Raw genomic sequence first — 13,042 nt, 5'->3', positions numbered from 1 at the left:
ACCATTCTGGCAGTAGATAATGTATCAGCAGTAGAGAAACTATCTCTAGTCCCCAAATATCAAATCGGTAAATCAGCAACAACTTGGAATAGATTTTAGGGATATTCAGATTAATATAGAAATATGATAGTATCAATCCCCAAAACTATATACATGGAAAGGATCCACTGACTTCCGATATCCAAGTTTAACATTCCTCGGAATCAAGAAGTACGATGAAACTGAATTATTGCCATCCCCCCTCGAATCCAATTCCAGCCCCTTGGCTCTTCCGTCGAGCATTCGAGTATTTCCTCGCGGCAGCAAAATTCAAATTGTCCTTTTCCTCTTGACTGAGACGCCGTTTCGGTAGAGCATTTGGGTCTTTCTGGCGACCAAATCCCCAGTGCCACTCTCGCTTGCGTTGAGTCTCGGTCACTAGAAGAATTCAATATTAGACTCTGTCGTAGATTCCAGTATGGGAGATGAATTGAAGATCTTACCGGGTACTGCTGTATCACTCTGGGAACTGCGATTGCTCGAAATCTGTTGTGAATCGGGTGCTTCTTGGTCTTGGACCGGAACTTTGCTTGAATTGGTGGAATCGATGGAGTTTTGACGTGAGTTACGCCTGAATACATCCGAAGCTCGGCGGAAAAATTCGGACATATTGAAATGAAATTCTAAGTAATTAAAGTCTTCTCGAAATAAAGTTGTGATAATTTAAAGCAAAAGAATGTAACGGCATTGGACGGTTTTATATGCGAATTTCTCTCGTGACATCATTTTGCCTTTCGTAGTTGTTTCTCTCGTGATTTTCTTATTTTATACTTTGGTCTAGAAGAATGGTGACCATGGTCGATCACGGTGTTTGCTTGATTTTTGAATGGGAACAAAGTCATCAGATCATCTGTGGATCCTGTCGATCCCATGGTAACCAGTCGAAAGCCGAATCACCCGAAAGCTTGTACGAAGTGTCTATTCTGGGGTCAGGCAATTCTGAGCAGTCAGGATACTTTGGCTTAGTGATGTTTTTCTCAAAGAATTATCTTTATGATGGGGAGCTTGATCTCATGGTTTCCATCTACCTGGAAGCATAATCTCTACAATAAACTCATATGATATGGAATGTTGAGTAGCATATCAATCATCCGATTCTTGGCAAGTCGTTTGAAGAATGACCCACGGTGGGTCGAATATGCCTGTTTCCCAACCATCTCTCGAATGATCACTAGTGTAAACATGTCAAGGACAGGCTGGTCGGATATAAAGCAACCTTGATTAGTACTATTAGGCTCCTGTTCAAGTTCGTAGTCAAGGACGTTGCAACGGGATCTACGAATCCTCATATTTCTGTCACTAGATGGTAATACTCTTTCTATTCCGTGGTCAATGGTTTCAAGGCTTCAAGGGGGACATCTCAGAAACTAGGAGGTTCAGAGTCCCATTGAGCCTCCTTTCAGTGTCTCATACGGTTTAATTTTCATTGTGGATTTTCACATTGCTGCATTCCCCAAAACAGGGTTGATAGGCAGTACATACGTCTCGAAACACATCATCTCATTCGTCGTCAATCAGCAAAATAATATCCGAGCAAAAAATCAGATAGTCGACATGCATCCTCGCCCACAGGGGACAAAATTTCAATGATTGTGTCGGTCCGAAGTACAGCAACTTCCGTCCATTGCTGCTCTGGCCAATTCAGCTCTGCTAACAGGACGAGCTTTCGGTAAGAAACTTCTTCCAGAAAGGCCTCGCTTGGCAATAGTGAGGCTACCGTGGGAAGGCCCAAGATCACGTTTGGCAATTTCAGAGCCGTGAATCTCGTTGATCCAATTTGCCAATCGATAGCCGCCCTTAGCAATCTGCAATTCGATGGTGTCGATGACTGAATCATAATAGGTGGGATAAAGATCACCTGTCTGTAAAGCGGCAGCTCCATGAGGCATAACAACAGTGCAGACTAAAGCATTCGCATCTGAAGCCCATCGAGTTGCGGTAGTAATTGGCTCGCTGATATTATCACCCTTGATCCATCCGGTAGCTTGAGCCGTATAATTCCCCGATTCGATATTTTGGACCAAGGTCTTTGCCCATGACTCTGCATCTGAGAGTGCATGGCCACCGATCAGTTTCTGGGGCATATAAGTATCCCAATCTGAATGGAGGTTGTCGTGGTATCCGTCGAAGGTGACATTGATTTTATTACCCCCGATTGCGTAGGCCTCGTCATGTAGCGGCTGGGTCATGTCTCCAATGAAGTGAACAAGGAACCTCAAAGCTTCTGCATGGTTCTCTGATGAAAGACTGCTATCACTCACACGCTGGGTGTAATTTGCAATTGCTGAGATTGAGCAGCCTGAGCTCCCGCAGTCTCGCTCATAATCCACGTTGCAGTTCGTGGGGGGATTATCTTCTGCATCGATGAAATGCAATGAAGCTGACCATTTCCCGGCGCTTGTCAAGCGATATTCGTCTGCCCATGAGGCAATACTGGCCAGATACGAGCTGGATGAGCTCCCAAGGATCCCTTGCGCCCTTCGAATACGTTAGCAGATGATATCGCATTTTCTTTCTTTGTGTCATATGTCAAAACTATCGTGACCTCGGGTGTGATAGCACTCACCATGAAGCTGCTTCGGGCGATACATAGTGTTGAGCAACATAAGCAACTGTTGCATGACCCAGGGCACCCCAGGCATGTGCCCCTTTCGTTATCCCCAGGGTAATTAGAGCAAGATGAGATAAACGGGCCATCATGAGATTGTCCAGGTCAGATCACTGGCAAAGTAATCGGCAAAAAACCAATTTATCTTTGTACGTAGCTTCTGAATCGAACCTTCGATTGGAAGTGGTCGCGAAACGGCCTTTTCCAAGGGGGACTTAAGTCCCCTGAAGATACTGATACCGGATTAAATATAGTTAGTTTTGCACCATCAGGAACAATCACTGTATCATAGATTTAGCGGGGGAAAGGTCTCATTGGCTTGCTAAATGCAACAGGTAATCAGAGGTGTTTCAAGGAGATCGCCGATAGAAAGATAGGAGCAAATGGCTGTAGGACCGTGAGGGGTCCGTATGAATTCTCGTGTTTACTGGTGGAGATGATCGGGATCTGCACGGCGCATATCGGAACCCACCGGCGTAGAAAGAATCGCGAAGACACAATTTAATTTCAGAAGTCAACAAGCAAAAGTGGTCGTGGGGAAATACGAAGTTGAAATAGACGAGTGTTGAAGAATTATTCCTGCAGTGTGAATTCATCGTGTCATAGTTGCTTCATTTCATCGCGCCACTGAAAGGGGAATATAGTACAACGTGGTGAAATATTAGAATTTATAGGGTTCAGTATTCATTTGGAATACTACTATGAAGGTTAATTCTATCCCCAGATGTTTCACGGATTATAATACTACCTAGTATGTAGTACTAACCAGCAAAGTCGCCGTCGGGTCTCCGTCGGTTGGGATATCACAATAATTGCCAAGTAAACAAATGCAGTCACTAGCTAGTCAGCAATGTCCCGTCCGACTATGCAACCGATCACAAATTCAAGTTGAATGGACGGTTGTTTTGAACATTTTTCCAGAAGTTGTTGTAGTTCAGTGATCCCGATACTCTAGAAGCGAAGAGTATAAATATCATATATATATGCTTTGATCGAATCACCCTTTCAAATATCTTCACATCATAACATTCAATCCATACTAATATGGATGTTAGTAAGTGTGAAGCTCACACTTACTATTACGCAACCGTCTTTAAAATTAAACTCGACAGTTGACCATCGGGATGAGCAGCTATGGAAAGATCATGGAAGAGACTGTATAGCTACCACAGAGACTGCCAGTGATCTAGTATATCAAATATACTAAAATTTGACATTCATGTTAGCACTGTCACCAGATATGATTCTTCGGAAGACTGAATGCACTTGAATCAGCAATTTAGTCATTTTACTCGAATCAGATGGTCTACTCAATAGCCAGTGGGACATCTGGTAGAAATAAAATTGAGGAACTACTTTTTTTCAATTCACAAGGTCACCCCGAGATAAGATCTCGGGTCATTTTGCCATGCATTTTCATTGAAGCAGCTCTCGATTTACACTGAAGGATATAAGGAATTACAAATCCTCCACAAATCCCGAGTCATGCGTGTTACACACAGCATAACATATAACGTCAACAGGCATTTAGGGGGTGTGGGTCGGGTCGCAGCGACTCGTCAGGAACGAATCTCCACGAAGGATGACACACATCAATCTTGATCTGTGTGAATCTGATTGACGATTGTGTATCATCGAAATATATCAGCCTATTGATGATACAGCTAGACATTCATCGGGCTTCGAGGATGCAGAGAATACAGTAGGGAGTTGCAGAGATTTTGAACATCGTCACAAAGAACTCCATGGATTCGACGATAAACAACGCTGCTCCACACTTTTTTTTTCTCTGCGCCAGCAAGATAACCCGATGAACCATTCATTAGTCGTTAAGCTAGTTATCAGCTCCCCACGAGTCGAAAATGCACCTCTCTCTAGCCAATTGACTGCCGCTCCTTACGCCCCCTTTCACCCAAGTTTTGTACAACATCATCCACCTGAGTATCTACAGTGGAGAATTGATGTATGGGGTTCGGATATGTCCGGTGCAAGCGTGTGCTGTCAACAAGACCTGATGATATTCATAACTGATGCTATTCTGGGATGAGATTAGAAATGCCATATGTATAGCAGAGGATCCCGGTGCATCTTTTCGTTGACTTCAACTGAGTCTTTCGGCGCGAAAACCATGGCCATCCCTAAATTTCCATTTACGGTGACAGAACATGTTATCGATGGACAACATGTCCGTGAATATCCAGACGCCACAGTCAGTGCCGATGCCAAGCTAAAGCTTGTGCTCAAGCAATACACCCTATTCGACAACCCCAACCCCAATCCTGGACCTGGTGATATAACAGTGATTGGGACACACGGTTGAGGGTTTCCAAAGGTAGCGCATACTTTGCTCCCTTGTGCTCGATAATGTACTTTCTCATAATGAATATTGCTGTGAATAGGAGCTATATGAGCCTCATTGGGAAGATCTGTACCACCGGTCTCATCTCGATGGATATAGAATTCGGTCAATTTGGATCGCAGATGTTGCTAACCTCGGCGCGAGTGGTATTCGCAATGGGGCATGTCTCGGGAATGATCGTGAGTATCGAATATGATAACCTATTACACCCTCCATTGGCTACTCTTGAATACTTGAAGCTTCCTGGTTTGATCATAGCCGTGATCTTTTACACATAATCAATGTATTCCGCGATCAAATGCCACAGCCGATCGTGGGGGTTGGACATAATTTGTGCTGGTCAACTGTGAGTCCGTGAAAAGGATATTCAAATCCACTGATACACTAAGATTTACCTTGTCTGGAGTCCTTCCATCTGTTCTACACCCTCGTCTTTTCACATCATTAGCCCTCATAGAACCAGTTATCTCGCCTGATATTTTCACAGGGCAAGGCCCCATCCTGGCCATGATGTCTCTCAAGCGGCGTGATACATGGAAGTCCAAATCAGAAGCAATCAAGGACGCAAAAAACCATACAAAGCATGGGATAAACGAGTTTTCGACCGTTGGATAGAACATGGTTATCGCGAACTATCAGTACTTACGAAGAAGGGCTCGAGAGATAATGACCCCGATCGACCCGTGGCTTTAGCGACTTCCAAGTATCAAGAGGTCCTGCAATATCTTCGACCAAATTTTTCCCAATTATAAGCCCGCAGAACAATGCGACGTCGACGAGACCTCCCATTTGCCTCACGATCCTCTTCTATACCCAGATAATATCGGGCCACCTCATGCAACCTCTCCATTTTACCGAAACGAACCGATTCTCGCATGGAAATTGCTCAGACATATCCGGCCCGCTGTCCTTCTACTCCACGGTGAAAACAGGCCCAGTCGCGCCCCCGCAGGTTCGAGCTGAGATGCTGAATCGCACTGGAGTGGGAATTGAAGGGAATGGTGGGGTTGAGAATTCACGAGTACGTCAGGAGGTTCTGAAAGGCTCTCATCAATTACCGTTGGAGCGTGTGGGAGATACTGCATCTGTTCTTGGTCCCTGGATTGGACAATCGGCGCAAAGTTGGAAAGAAGATGAAGATCGTCTCGCAGAAAGATGACGAGAGAATCGATAAATGACCGGCTGATTGGTATGGCTGGCTGGGTACCTGTTTTACAAGAGATTTATGCTTCCAAGGCACAGAAGTGCGATTCACGACTCTGAGGGCGTTGTTTACGGAGATCTGGCAAGCGTGTAAAATCTGGGATTGAAATGGGAAGATAGATGGATAGATTAGATTGAATTATTTTTTTGGTTAGAGGGGAATTTAGTAGACTATGGCTTGAAGCCTTAGTGTGCATCTGCAATGCAAAGGCGCTTTTCTTGTACTGAAGATGCTAAAGAGTACATTGTCCTTGGATCTGTCAGCCTCATAATATAGATCATCTCACGCCACAAATTGCCTAGGCCCGGGCTTAGCCCGGGACAATGCAGATCTCCAAGTTTGATCGACAATTGGGGGCTGTGCAGGAGTAAATCGAGTCACGGAGATACGAGGACAATCGTGATTCTGTTGGTATCGTATCCAATCATTATAGTGATAATTCTGCAGACGGGAAAATACTGGCTTTTTTCTAACTCAAGAGGCCCTGGATGATCACGCATAGGCGCCGCGATTGCATAAATACAAAAGCGACATTTATGTCTTGTATTGGAACGTGAGGTTTGTCTGTGGAATGAGCTTAAAGACGTGTTTTGTTTTCTAACTTGAAGACTTTCGCTTTTATTTGATCATTTTAACCAGTGAATCTAGAAGATAGCGCATGTGTACAAGTGTCAAGGTCCTTTTGATTCCAAAATGAGGCTGAAGGTCGACCAGGTCGTCGACCTCGTATGCTCGTGTGAGTGGGGACGCGGGAACTAAATATGGCAATTTTTGACGTTAGCTTTGTGAGAGACTGCGATATTGAATGTCGATTGGTGAGTCATGGCTTGTTATTGTATGGCCAGCTGCTAATGACTGAAGTCCTTCATATAACTCGCACAAAACTCCTTCACTCTTGTCTTCATTATCTTCTTTTTTCTAATCACAGCCATATTCTGTATAATACCCTCGAAAGATAACAAAATACTCCTCACAGCTATGGCGGCGTTTTCTCCAGATTCAACTGAGCCTGTCTACTTCTGGAAGCCAGAAGCAGAAAACGGATTCCTAGGACAGTGGTGGCCATCTTCTTTCAAGTGGGAAGATGGTGAGAAGACATATACCTACGCGAATGCAGAACAGTAATTACGATCCTATGTGCACATTATCGCGGAATTGAGTCCTTATGCTAAGCATCATGTCCTGTTTAGATACATGATGCATCGAAAAGCACTCCTCTTCGCCGGACCAGGAAATGAAATTACAGAAGAACTCCGAAATGGCTGGAAAATACATCCCAGGGAACTTCGTAGTTTAGGTCGAAAAATCCCGAATTTCTCGGATGAGATGTGGGAAGAAAATCGATTCACGATCGTGGTTGAGGGTAATTATCTCAAGTTTTCACAGAATGAGGAACTGCGGATTAAGTTGCTTGCGACTGGGAATCGAGAATTAGTTGAGGCAAGCCCTCGAGACCGAATTTGGGGTGTTGGATTTGGGGCAAAGAATGCAGGCTTAAGACGAGATCGATGGGGATTGAACTTATTGGGCAAGGCATTGATGCAAGTAAGGCAGAGATTGGTGGAAGAGGCCGTGTAGTAGGTTCGCAGGATTACTTTAAGTGCTGACGAAGATGCTCGACATGACAATAGTCCAAATCTATCTTATCGTCAATACCAAAATTGATGATTTTGTTTCACAAGTAGTGGACTGCTCCAAGTTCCACATCCAAACACCTTTCTCGAAAACAATACCCTTACAGCTATAACAAAATCCACAGCTCCCAATGGAACAAAATTATACACTGCATCCAAGAGACTAGCTCGAAGCGTCAGTCTTCGTCCCCTCTTTGGTCTCATGATGGTGGCTGAGAAACTCAGAGCACTGCTCTAAGATCACTTGAATTTCCAATATTTTCACCAGGTGATCATGAATGAGTTCCTTGCCAATCACTTGTTCTCCAAATATTCGTAGCTGCAAGCCCATAAGTGGATCTCCGTAATGCTCGTTAACATCTTTGATTGTGATTTTCCTCTTGGTGCTACTCCATCCTTCAGAGCTACCGGTAGCAATGCAGACAGTCATTTCATTTGAGTTCCACCATCCAGGCATGAGGCCCTCTAACTCAGCCATCTGGATAAATCTATCCAAGACGGTCAGCCCTTGTATGTTGGTTGTGGTGAAGATTGTGTCTTCGTGCAAGACGTTCAAGAACTTGGAATCGTCGTCCAGGCGCAGGCGGTAGGCATTAATCATTAGCTTATAGACGTCTTCTCTGAAGCGGCCGTACATCCAATTTCTCTCCTTCAGTCTGCAAAAAGGATCCGGAACAATGCAGGTAAGTACTGGAAGGGAGGGATCTAGTATTGCTAGATCGAGGTGGCTTTTTATGTGAGCGGAGTGTTCGGCGATATAGGGTGTTTCAGCTGGATGATTGGCCTGATTAGGATCGAGAGCACTAGAAGGCTTGGCTCTGGCTGATATCCCATGTGTCTCTCGATCTTGCGATTGCTGAGCGCAGCACCTTTTGTGGTCTTTGAAGTCTGCTTTTCGGCAAGTGGTAGGAGCAATAAAGCGTCACTTTGCACTTAGGACATGGCTCGAGAGGGCGTGCTTTGGTTTCATGTTTCTTGCAATATATGCAGAAACCTGGGACCGGTAGACGAGTGCAATCGGCCATATCAAAAATAACAGGAGCCAAATTTGGTATGTATCAGAGACAATGAGTTGGTATGAAGAATCTCAGAGGATTTGAAGTGTTGGTGGTGGAGGATGAGGAGGAAGACTGAAGTAAGAGCGAGGCATCTTGCTTCACTGTTGCTGTTAGGCATAACCGCATTGATCGGGAATCTGGTCTTGCTGCTGAGGTATGAATCATCCTATATTTGACTAGTTCAAACATTATGAAGTGCCGAGGTTCAGCCCAATGGGACCTTATATTCACTTAAATATGTGTCAACATCATTCAAGAGTAACTCCGCGCGGTCTATGTCGGGCTTGAGATCATATCTGTAAGGCGAGCCCCATGGGGTCTCTGGGTACATCACCGAGGGATTATGGCCCTTCATACTGCACACTCACGGTGCATATGGATTGTCGCTAGACTCCTAGCAGCAGAAAGGCATGTGAAATTACTGTCAAAGAAGGTAGTGATGTGAAGAGACTGCGAAACGTCCAAATGAGGTTGTTTACACGTAAATCACCGCCTGCTACTTCAAGTCACGCTTATGAATCTACAAAAGAATCGCTACAGAATTATAGATAGATAAATAGTGAACTCTTAATCGTGGAGGTGAATTACCTTGGAATGCTGTAGTTGTCCTTAGATTACCTCGAAATGATGGCCCAAGACTAGATATGTATCAGTGCCGGAGTGTGATGATGCTGAATTATGATCTACACCGATTGTAGATAAGTTCAGGTTTTTTTTTCATTCATTGTCTCGAAAATTAGGGAATGATCAATGAATTCATCGGTTTCGACAATGTCTTCGCTCTCATTCCGACAGGCTGGCGACAAAACCAGTATCATGGTAATCCCTCCGAGGTTAGAGCTACATTAAGGTACTGGCCAGTAGCGCATTTTGGAACTGTCAGAGTGTATGTATATTAGGTAGTATAAGATGTGGTTGAATAAATGTATTCAAATATACACTATACTATCATGTGTTTCTACGTGAGCACCATTCCGCCACAGAGCACTCATTCGTTCAGTCAAGACTTGATGAATTATTCACAGAACATTACCCTTGTTCTGCTTCTTATCCACACGAACATTCTTCCACGCGAGAATGCATGGGATTGCAAGGACCAAAAGTGCAGTCGAGGCAATCGCGTTTTGCCTCTGAGTATAACCCCAAGCATAGGCACAAGCTTCACGAACGGGGCTTCCAACTTCGTAAGTGATTTGCGTAACATAACCCTTCAGACTGAGACTTGCTGCCTGTGATTTCATATCATCAGGCAAGGCACTGGCTAGAGCGTCAACAAAGGTGTTGTTATAGATAGCAGAGCACACTGCTCCACCAATTGAGCCACCCAAACTGGAGAACAGCATGATCAATGACAATGTCATTGGGATACCTTCACGATCTCCACCGGACATGACAGCCATATCTTCACAAATCACCATGGTACCACCTGCGAAGGCATAGAAAATCTGGCACATAACGACGTATCCGATGCCTTGGTCACTACCTCGGAAGTGAATCATCAAGCCCGATCCAAGCATCATGAGAGGTAGAGCAAAAAACAACGCGAGGTATTTAAATCTCTTCGTGTAGTAAATCCAAATACCAACAGGGACAGACCAAAAGCATGATCCGACTGTGTAGATGTTGGCGACATACCCTGCCATGATGGTGTCGAGATCATACACGACATAGAGAAATGGAAGGAAATAGGTATCCCATAAGTCAAAGCTGAAAAATAGAAGGCCAGAAAGCAAGCAAGCACCCAGGACAGAGCCATTTCTGAGTAAATCCCATGGAACGAACTGAGCTCTGGTACCCCATCTTTCCCAAGCAGCAAAGACGAAGAATAGACAGAATCCGACCACCACCATAGCGATAAAGGTAGGACTGCCATAACTGGATCTTCCATTCGTGATTAAACTGAAAGGCAATAGGAAAAGCAGGAAGGCGGCCATCAAAAGAATAGCGCCAATCACTTTTGTTTTATAATAATTAGCATGAGAATTAGGCGAAGATAGAGGCATAAGGCAAAAGGCAAAAATAAGGTATGAACTCACCATCAAATTCGTGGAAGTAATGAATGCAACTTTGGCCGATTGTACGTCCACTGCGATGTTTTTGATAAAGGCCCAACTTTTCAGCCTTCTTTTCATAGTATTTGAATAAGAAAATCAAAGGGCCAAATACAACAGGTGCAACAATGGCGAAGACACCGAAGGACCAACGCCAACCAGTTTTATATTCGAATGATTGTGCAGCTAGCGGTCCTGTGAATGCCGTGCAGATGAATGGAGTTGTCGAAAAGGCGAATGCCCAGGCACGATTTCGCAGACCAGTTGTGTCAGCCACGAAAATCTGAAGCATTAGGTAAATGCAATCATAGCCGATGAAGTAGATGGTGTATCCAGCTGCATATGCGGTAGGACTTTTTGATCCCGCTAAAATTACCATTCCAACCAAATACACAATCAAAGATATAGTCAGACCTTCGGAGCGACCCCAGAGATTGAGAGTTTTGGCTAGCGGCAACTTGAGTACGGCACCGATGATATTGGCACAGATGTAGGCATTGGTGATTTGTGGTGTGGACTCAAGAGACGAGTAAACAAATGGTGTAACATTACTCAAGATAAGTTGGTGCAGGGCAAGTATCATGTAACAGACCCAAACCCTGATTAATGATTATCTGATGTTAGACGTGATACTAAAGATATGAATTTGGAATATCAAGAGAAGGCGTTTGAAGGATATCAAATACTTGGTACGTACCAACAAAGCAGACCGACAATGGTCTTTTTGCTCCAAATCAAAGCCACAGCTTCGGCCTTTTGCAAACCAGGCTTCGCATCTAAGTTGACTTCATCAGGATGCTCAACTGCCTCCTTTTCATCACGGGCTGATAAAGGGGCAGCTCCATTGTCTACAGGATTTTCCGCATCACTTGTTGTCTGTATGTGCTCTTCACCTTGCTTGTCAGCCCATGGCCAGCGGTAGTTCCCATTCCGACTTCGCAGAATGCCGCGGTAACTCATGATGGCGCCCGAGGTTAGAACTTTGGGATGTTCACCAAGCAAGTAGGCGCTGCACTACAGTCGATATTCACAACGTGGAAAGTTGGTCAGAGAATCGATCCAGAGACGAAAAGACCCGGACTCAATAAGTTTTTCTATGCCTCTCGGGCCCTCCGAATTTGAGGAGGATTTACCCCTAAAGATGCGCTTGGCTCGGCTTAGGGACGCCTCCCACTGCACCAGGCCCACTTCTTTTGATCCACCTCATTGATTGAGATGCGACCGAGCCTTGCCTTGTCACGAAAAGATCTGATAAATTTTCAATGGAAGCATGCAAGTTCCCCAAAATTCCAACGTTGGGGCCAATTCTGGACTACCAATCAAGAGATATAACCAGTCAGTTCCGTGGAAGCGGTGCATCCCGATCCCACAACATCAAGATGAGAATGGCAAGACTACGATCTTTTTGGACACAGGGTCCAGCTTCAAAATTCCCCTCCCCCCCACCCGTCGCTTTCTCGAAAATGCATAACAACTTCCGAACAATCCCTTCTCCATGAACCTTCTGTCCCACTTGTTATGCCCGACCGCCCCTGGGCCTCTTCGGGTCAACCGTAATAGACGTTTCCCGAATAGGGATATCAGATGCACATCAAAGTTTGTTGCAAGCATGATTGGATGGCTGGCCGAGACATCAAAATGAAAACTGGGGACAATCAGGTATTGCAGTTAAGAGCACTGCCATCCGAGAGAAGCGGCAAATCAAGATTTTATCTGATCACACTAACTCGGAAGGATGGTTAAGAGCATATTAAAATTTTTCAAGTGCAAGGCTCGCGGTACCCGCGGCGTGACTTATTCAGTAGCTGTGATTTCTTTTGCTTGCTTCTTGTCTTTAAGCCCGTGGCTTGTTTTCTTTTTGCTTGAGGACATATTCCGAAGCTGGACAGCCTCGGAATATTGAATAGTGGGTAGGAAAAGTGATATGTATAGCGTCTTGTATACAAATCAATCTCGTTTGTTCTTGAATTCGAAACAGCCGATTTAATCAGATCCATTTGGTTATCAAGTGGGTCTAATGGCTGTCTCAAGCATTAGTGGCGCCATCATTCAAGTTCTTACAGCCTTGGCCTGCTCTTTCAGCAACCTC

The 13,042-nt window shown here is 44.6% G+C and overlaps 7 protein-coding genes across 7 annotated transcripts; 3 read left to right on the top strand and 4 right to left on the bottom strand.

The window, feature by feature from the left end:
* Positions 1-226: 226 nt before the first annotated feature.
* Positions 227-648, bottom strand: N7469_003830 (uncharacterized protein; the record flags this gene model as incomplete). The annotated part of the gene is made up of 2 exons (XM_056642750.1): positions 227-417; positions 483-648. 2 exons carry the CDS (start codon positions 646-648, stop codon positions 227-229), a joined length of 357 nt encoding a protein of 118 aa, XP_056502162.1.
* Positions 649-1,622: 974 nt separating this feature from the next.
* N7469_003829 (S1/P1 nuclease) lies at positions 1,623-2,736 on the bottom strand (the record flags this gene model as incomplete). The annotated part of the gene is made up of 2 exons (XM_056642749.1): positions 1,623-2,517; positions 2,606-2,736. The coding sequence occupies 2 exons, from the start codon at positions 2,734-2,736 to the stop codon at positions 1,623-1,625; spliced, it is 1,026 nt and encodes a 341-aa protein (XP_056502161.1).
* Positions 2,737-4,775: 2,039 nt separating this feature from the next.
* N7469_003828 (toxin biosynthesis protein) lies at positions 4,776-4,967 on the top strand (the record flags this gene model as incomplete). The annotated part of the gene is made up of 1 exon (XM_056642748.1): positions 4,776-4,967. The coding sequence occupies one exon, from the start codon at positions 4,776-4,778 to the stop codon at positions 4,965-4,967; it is 192 nt and encodes a 63-aa protein (XP_056502160.1).
* An 874-nt stretch (positions 4,968-5,841) lies between these two features.
* Positions 5,842-6,165, top strand: N7469_003827 (uncharacterized protein; the record flags this gene model as incomplete). The annotated part of the gene is made up of 1 exon (XM_056642747.1): positions 5,842-6,165. The coding sequence occupies one exon, from the start codon at positions 5,842-5,844 to the stop codon at positions 6,163-6,165; it is 324 nt and encodes a 107-aa protein (XP_056502159.1).
* A 1,023-nt stretch (positions 6,166-7,188) lies between these two features.
* N7469_003826 (NADAR family protein) lies at positions 7,189-7,788 on the top strand (the record flags this gene model as incomplete). Its single annotated transcript, XM_056642746.1, has 2 exons — positions 7,189-7,331; positions 7,401-7,788. The coding sequence occupies 2 exons, from the start codon at positions 7,189-7,191 to the stop codon at positions 7,786-7,788; spliced, it is 531 nt and encodes a 176-aa protein (XP_056502158.1).
* Positions 7,789-8,007: 219 nt separating this feature from the next.
* Positions 8,008-8,445, bottom strand: N7469_003825 (uncharacterized protein; the record flags this gene model as incomplete). Its single annotated transcript, XM_056642745.1, has 1 exon — positions 8,008-8,445. One exon carries the CDS (start codon positions 8,443-8,445, stop codon positions 8,008-8,010), a length of 438 nt encoding a protein of 145 aa, XP_056502157.1.
* A 1,476-nt stretch (positions 8,446-9,921) lies between these two features.
* On the bottom strand, positions 9,922-11,913 carry N7469_003824 (siderochrome iron transporter 2; the record flags this gene model as incomplete). The annotated part of the gene is made up of 3 exons (XM_056642744.1): positions 9,922-10,856; positions 10,939-11,552; positions 11,651-11,913. The coding sequence occupies 3 exons, from the start codon at positions 11,911-11,913 to the stop codon at positions 9,922-9,924; spliced, it is 1,812 nt and encodes a 603-aa protein (XP_056502156.1).
* Between the last annotated feature and the right edge of the window lie 1,129 nt (positions 11,914-13,042).

The sequence above is a fragment of the Penicillium citrinum genome (genome assembly GCF_028827155.1).
Source record: "Penicillium citrinum strain IBT 23319 chromosome Unknown utg000003l:1.0-4596430.0:1.0-4598250.0, whole genome shotgun sequence".
In the NCBI taxonomy this organism is placed as follows: Eukaryota; Fungi; Ascomycota; class Eurotiomycetes; order Eurotiales; family Aspergillaceae; genus Penicillium; species Penicillium citrinum.
The sequence above is the reverse complement of the archived record's forward strand: the minus strand, read 5'-3'. Positions and strand labels throughout refer to the sequence as shown.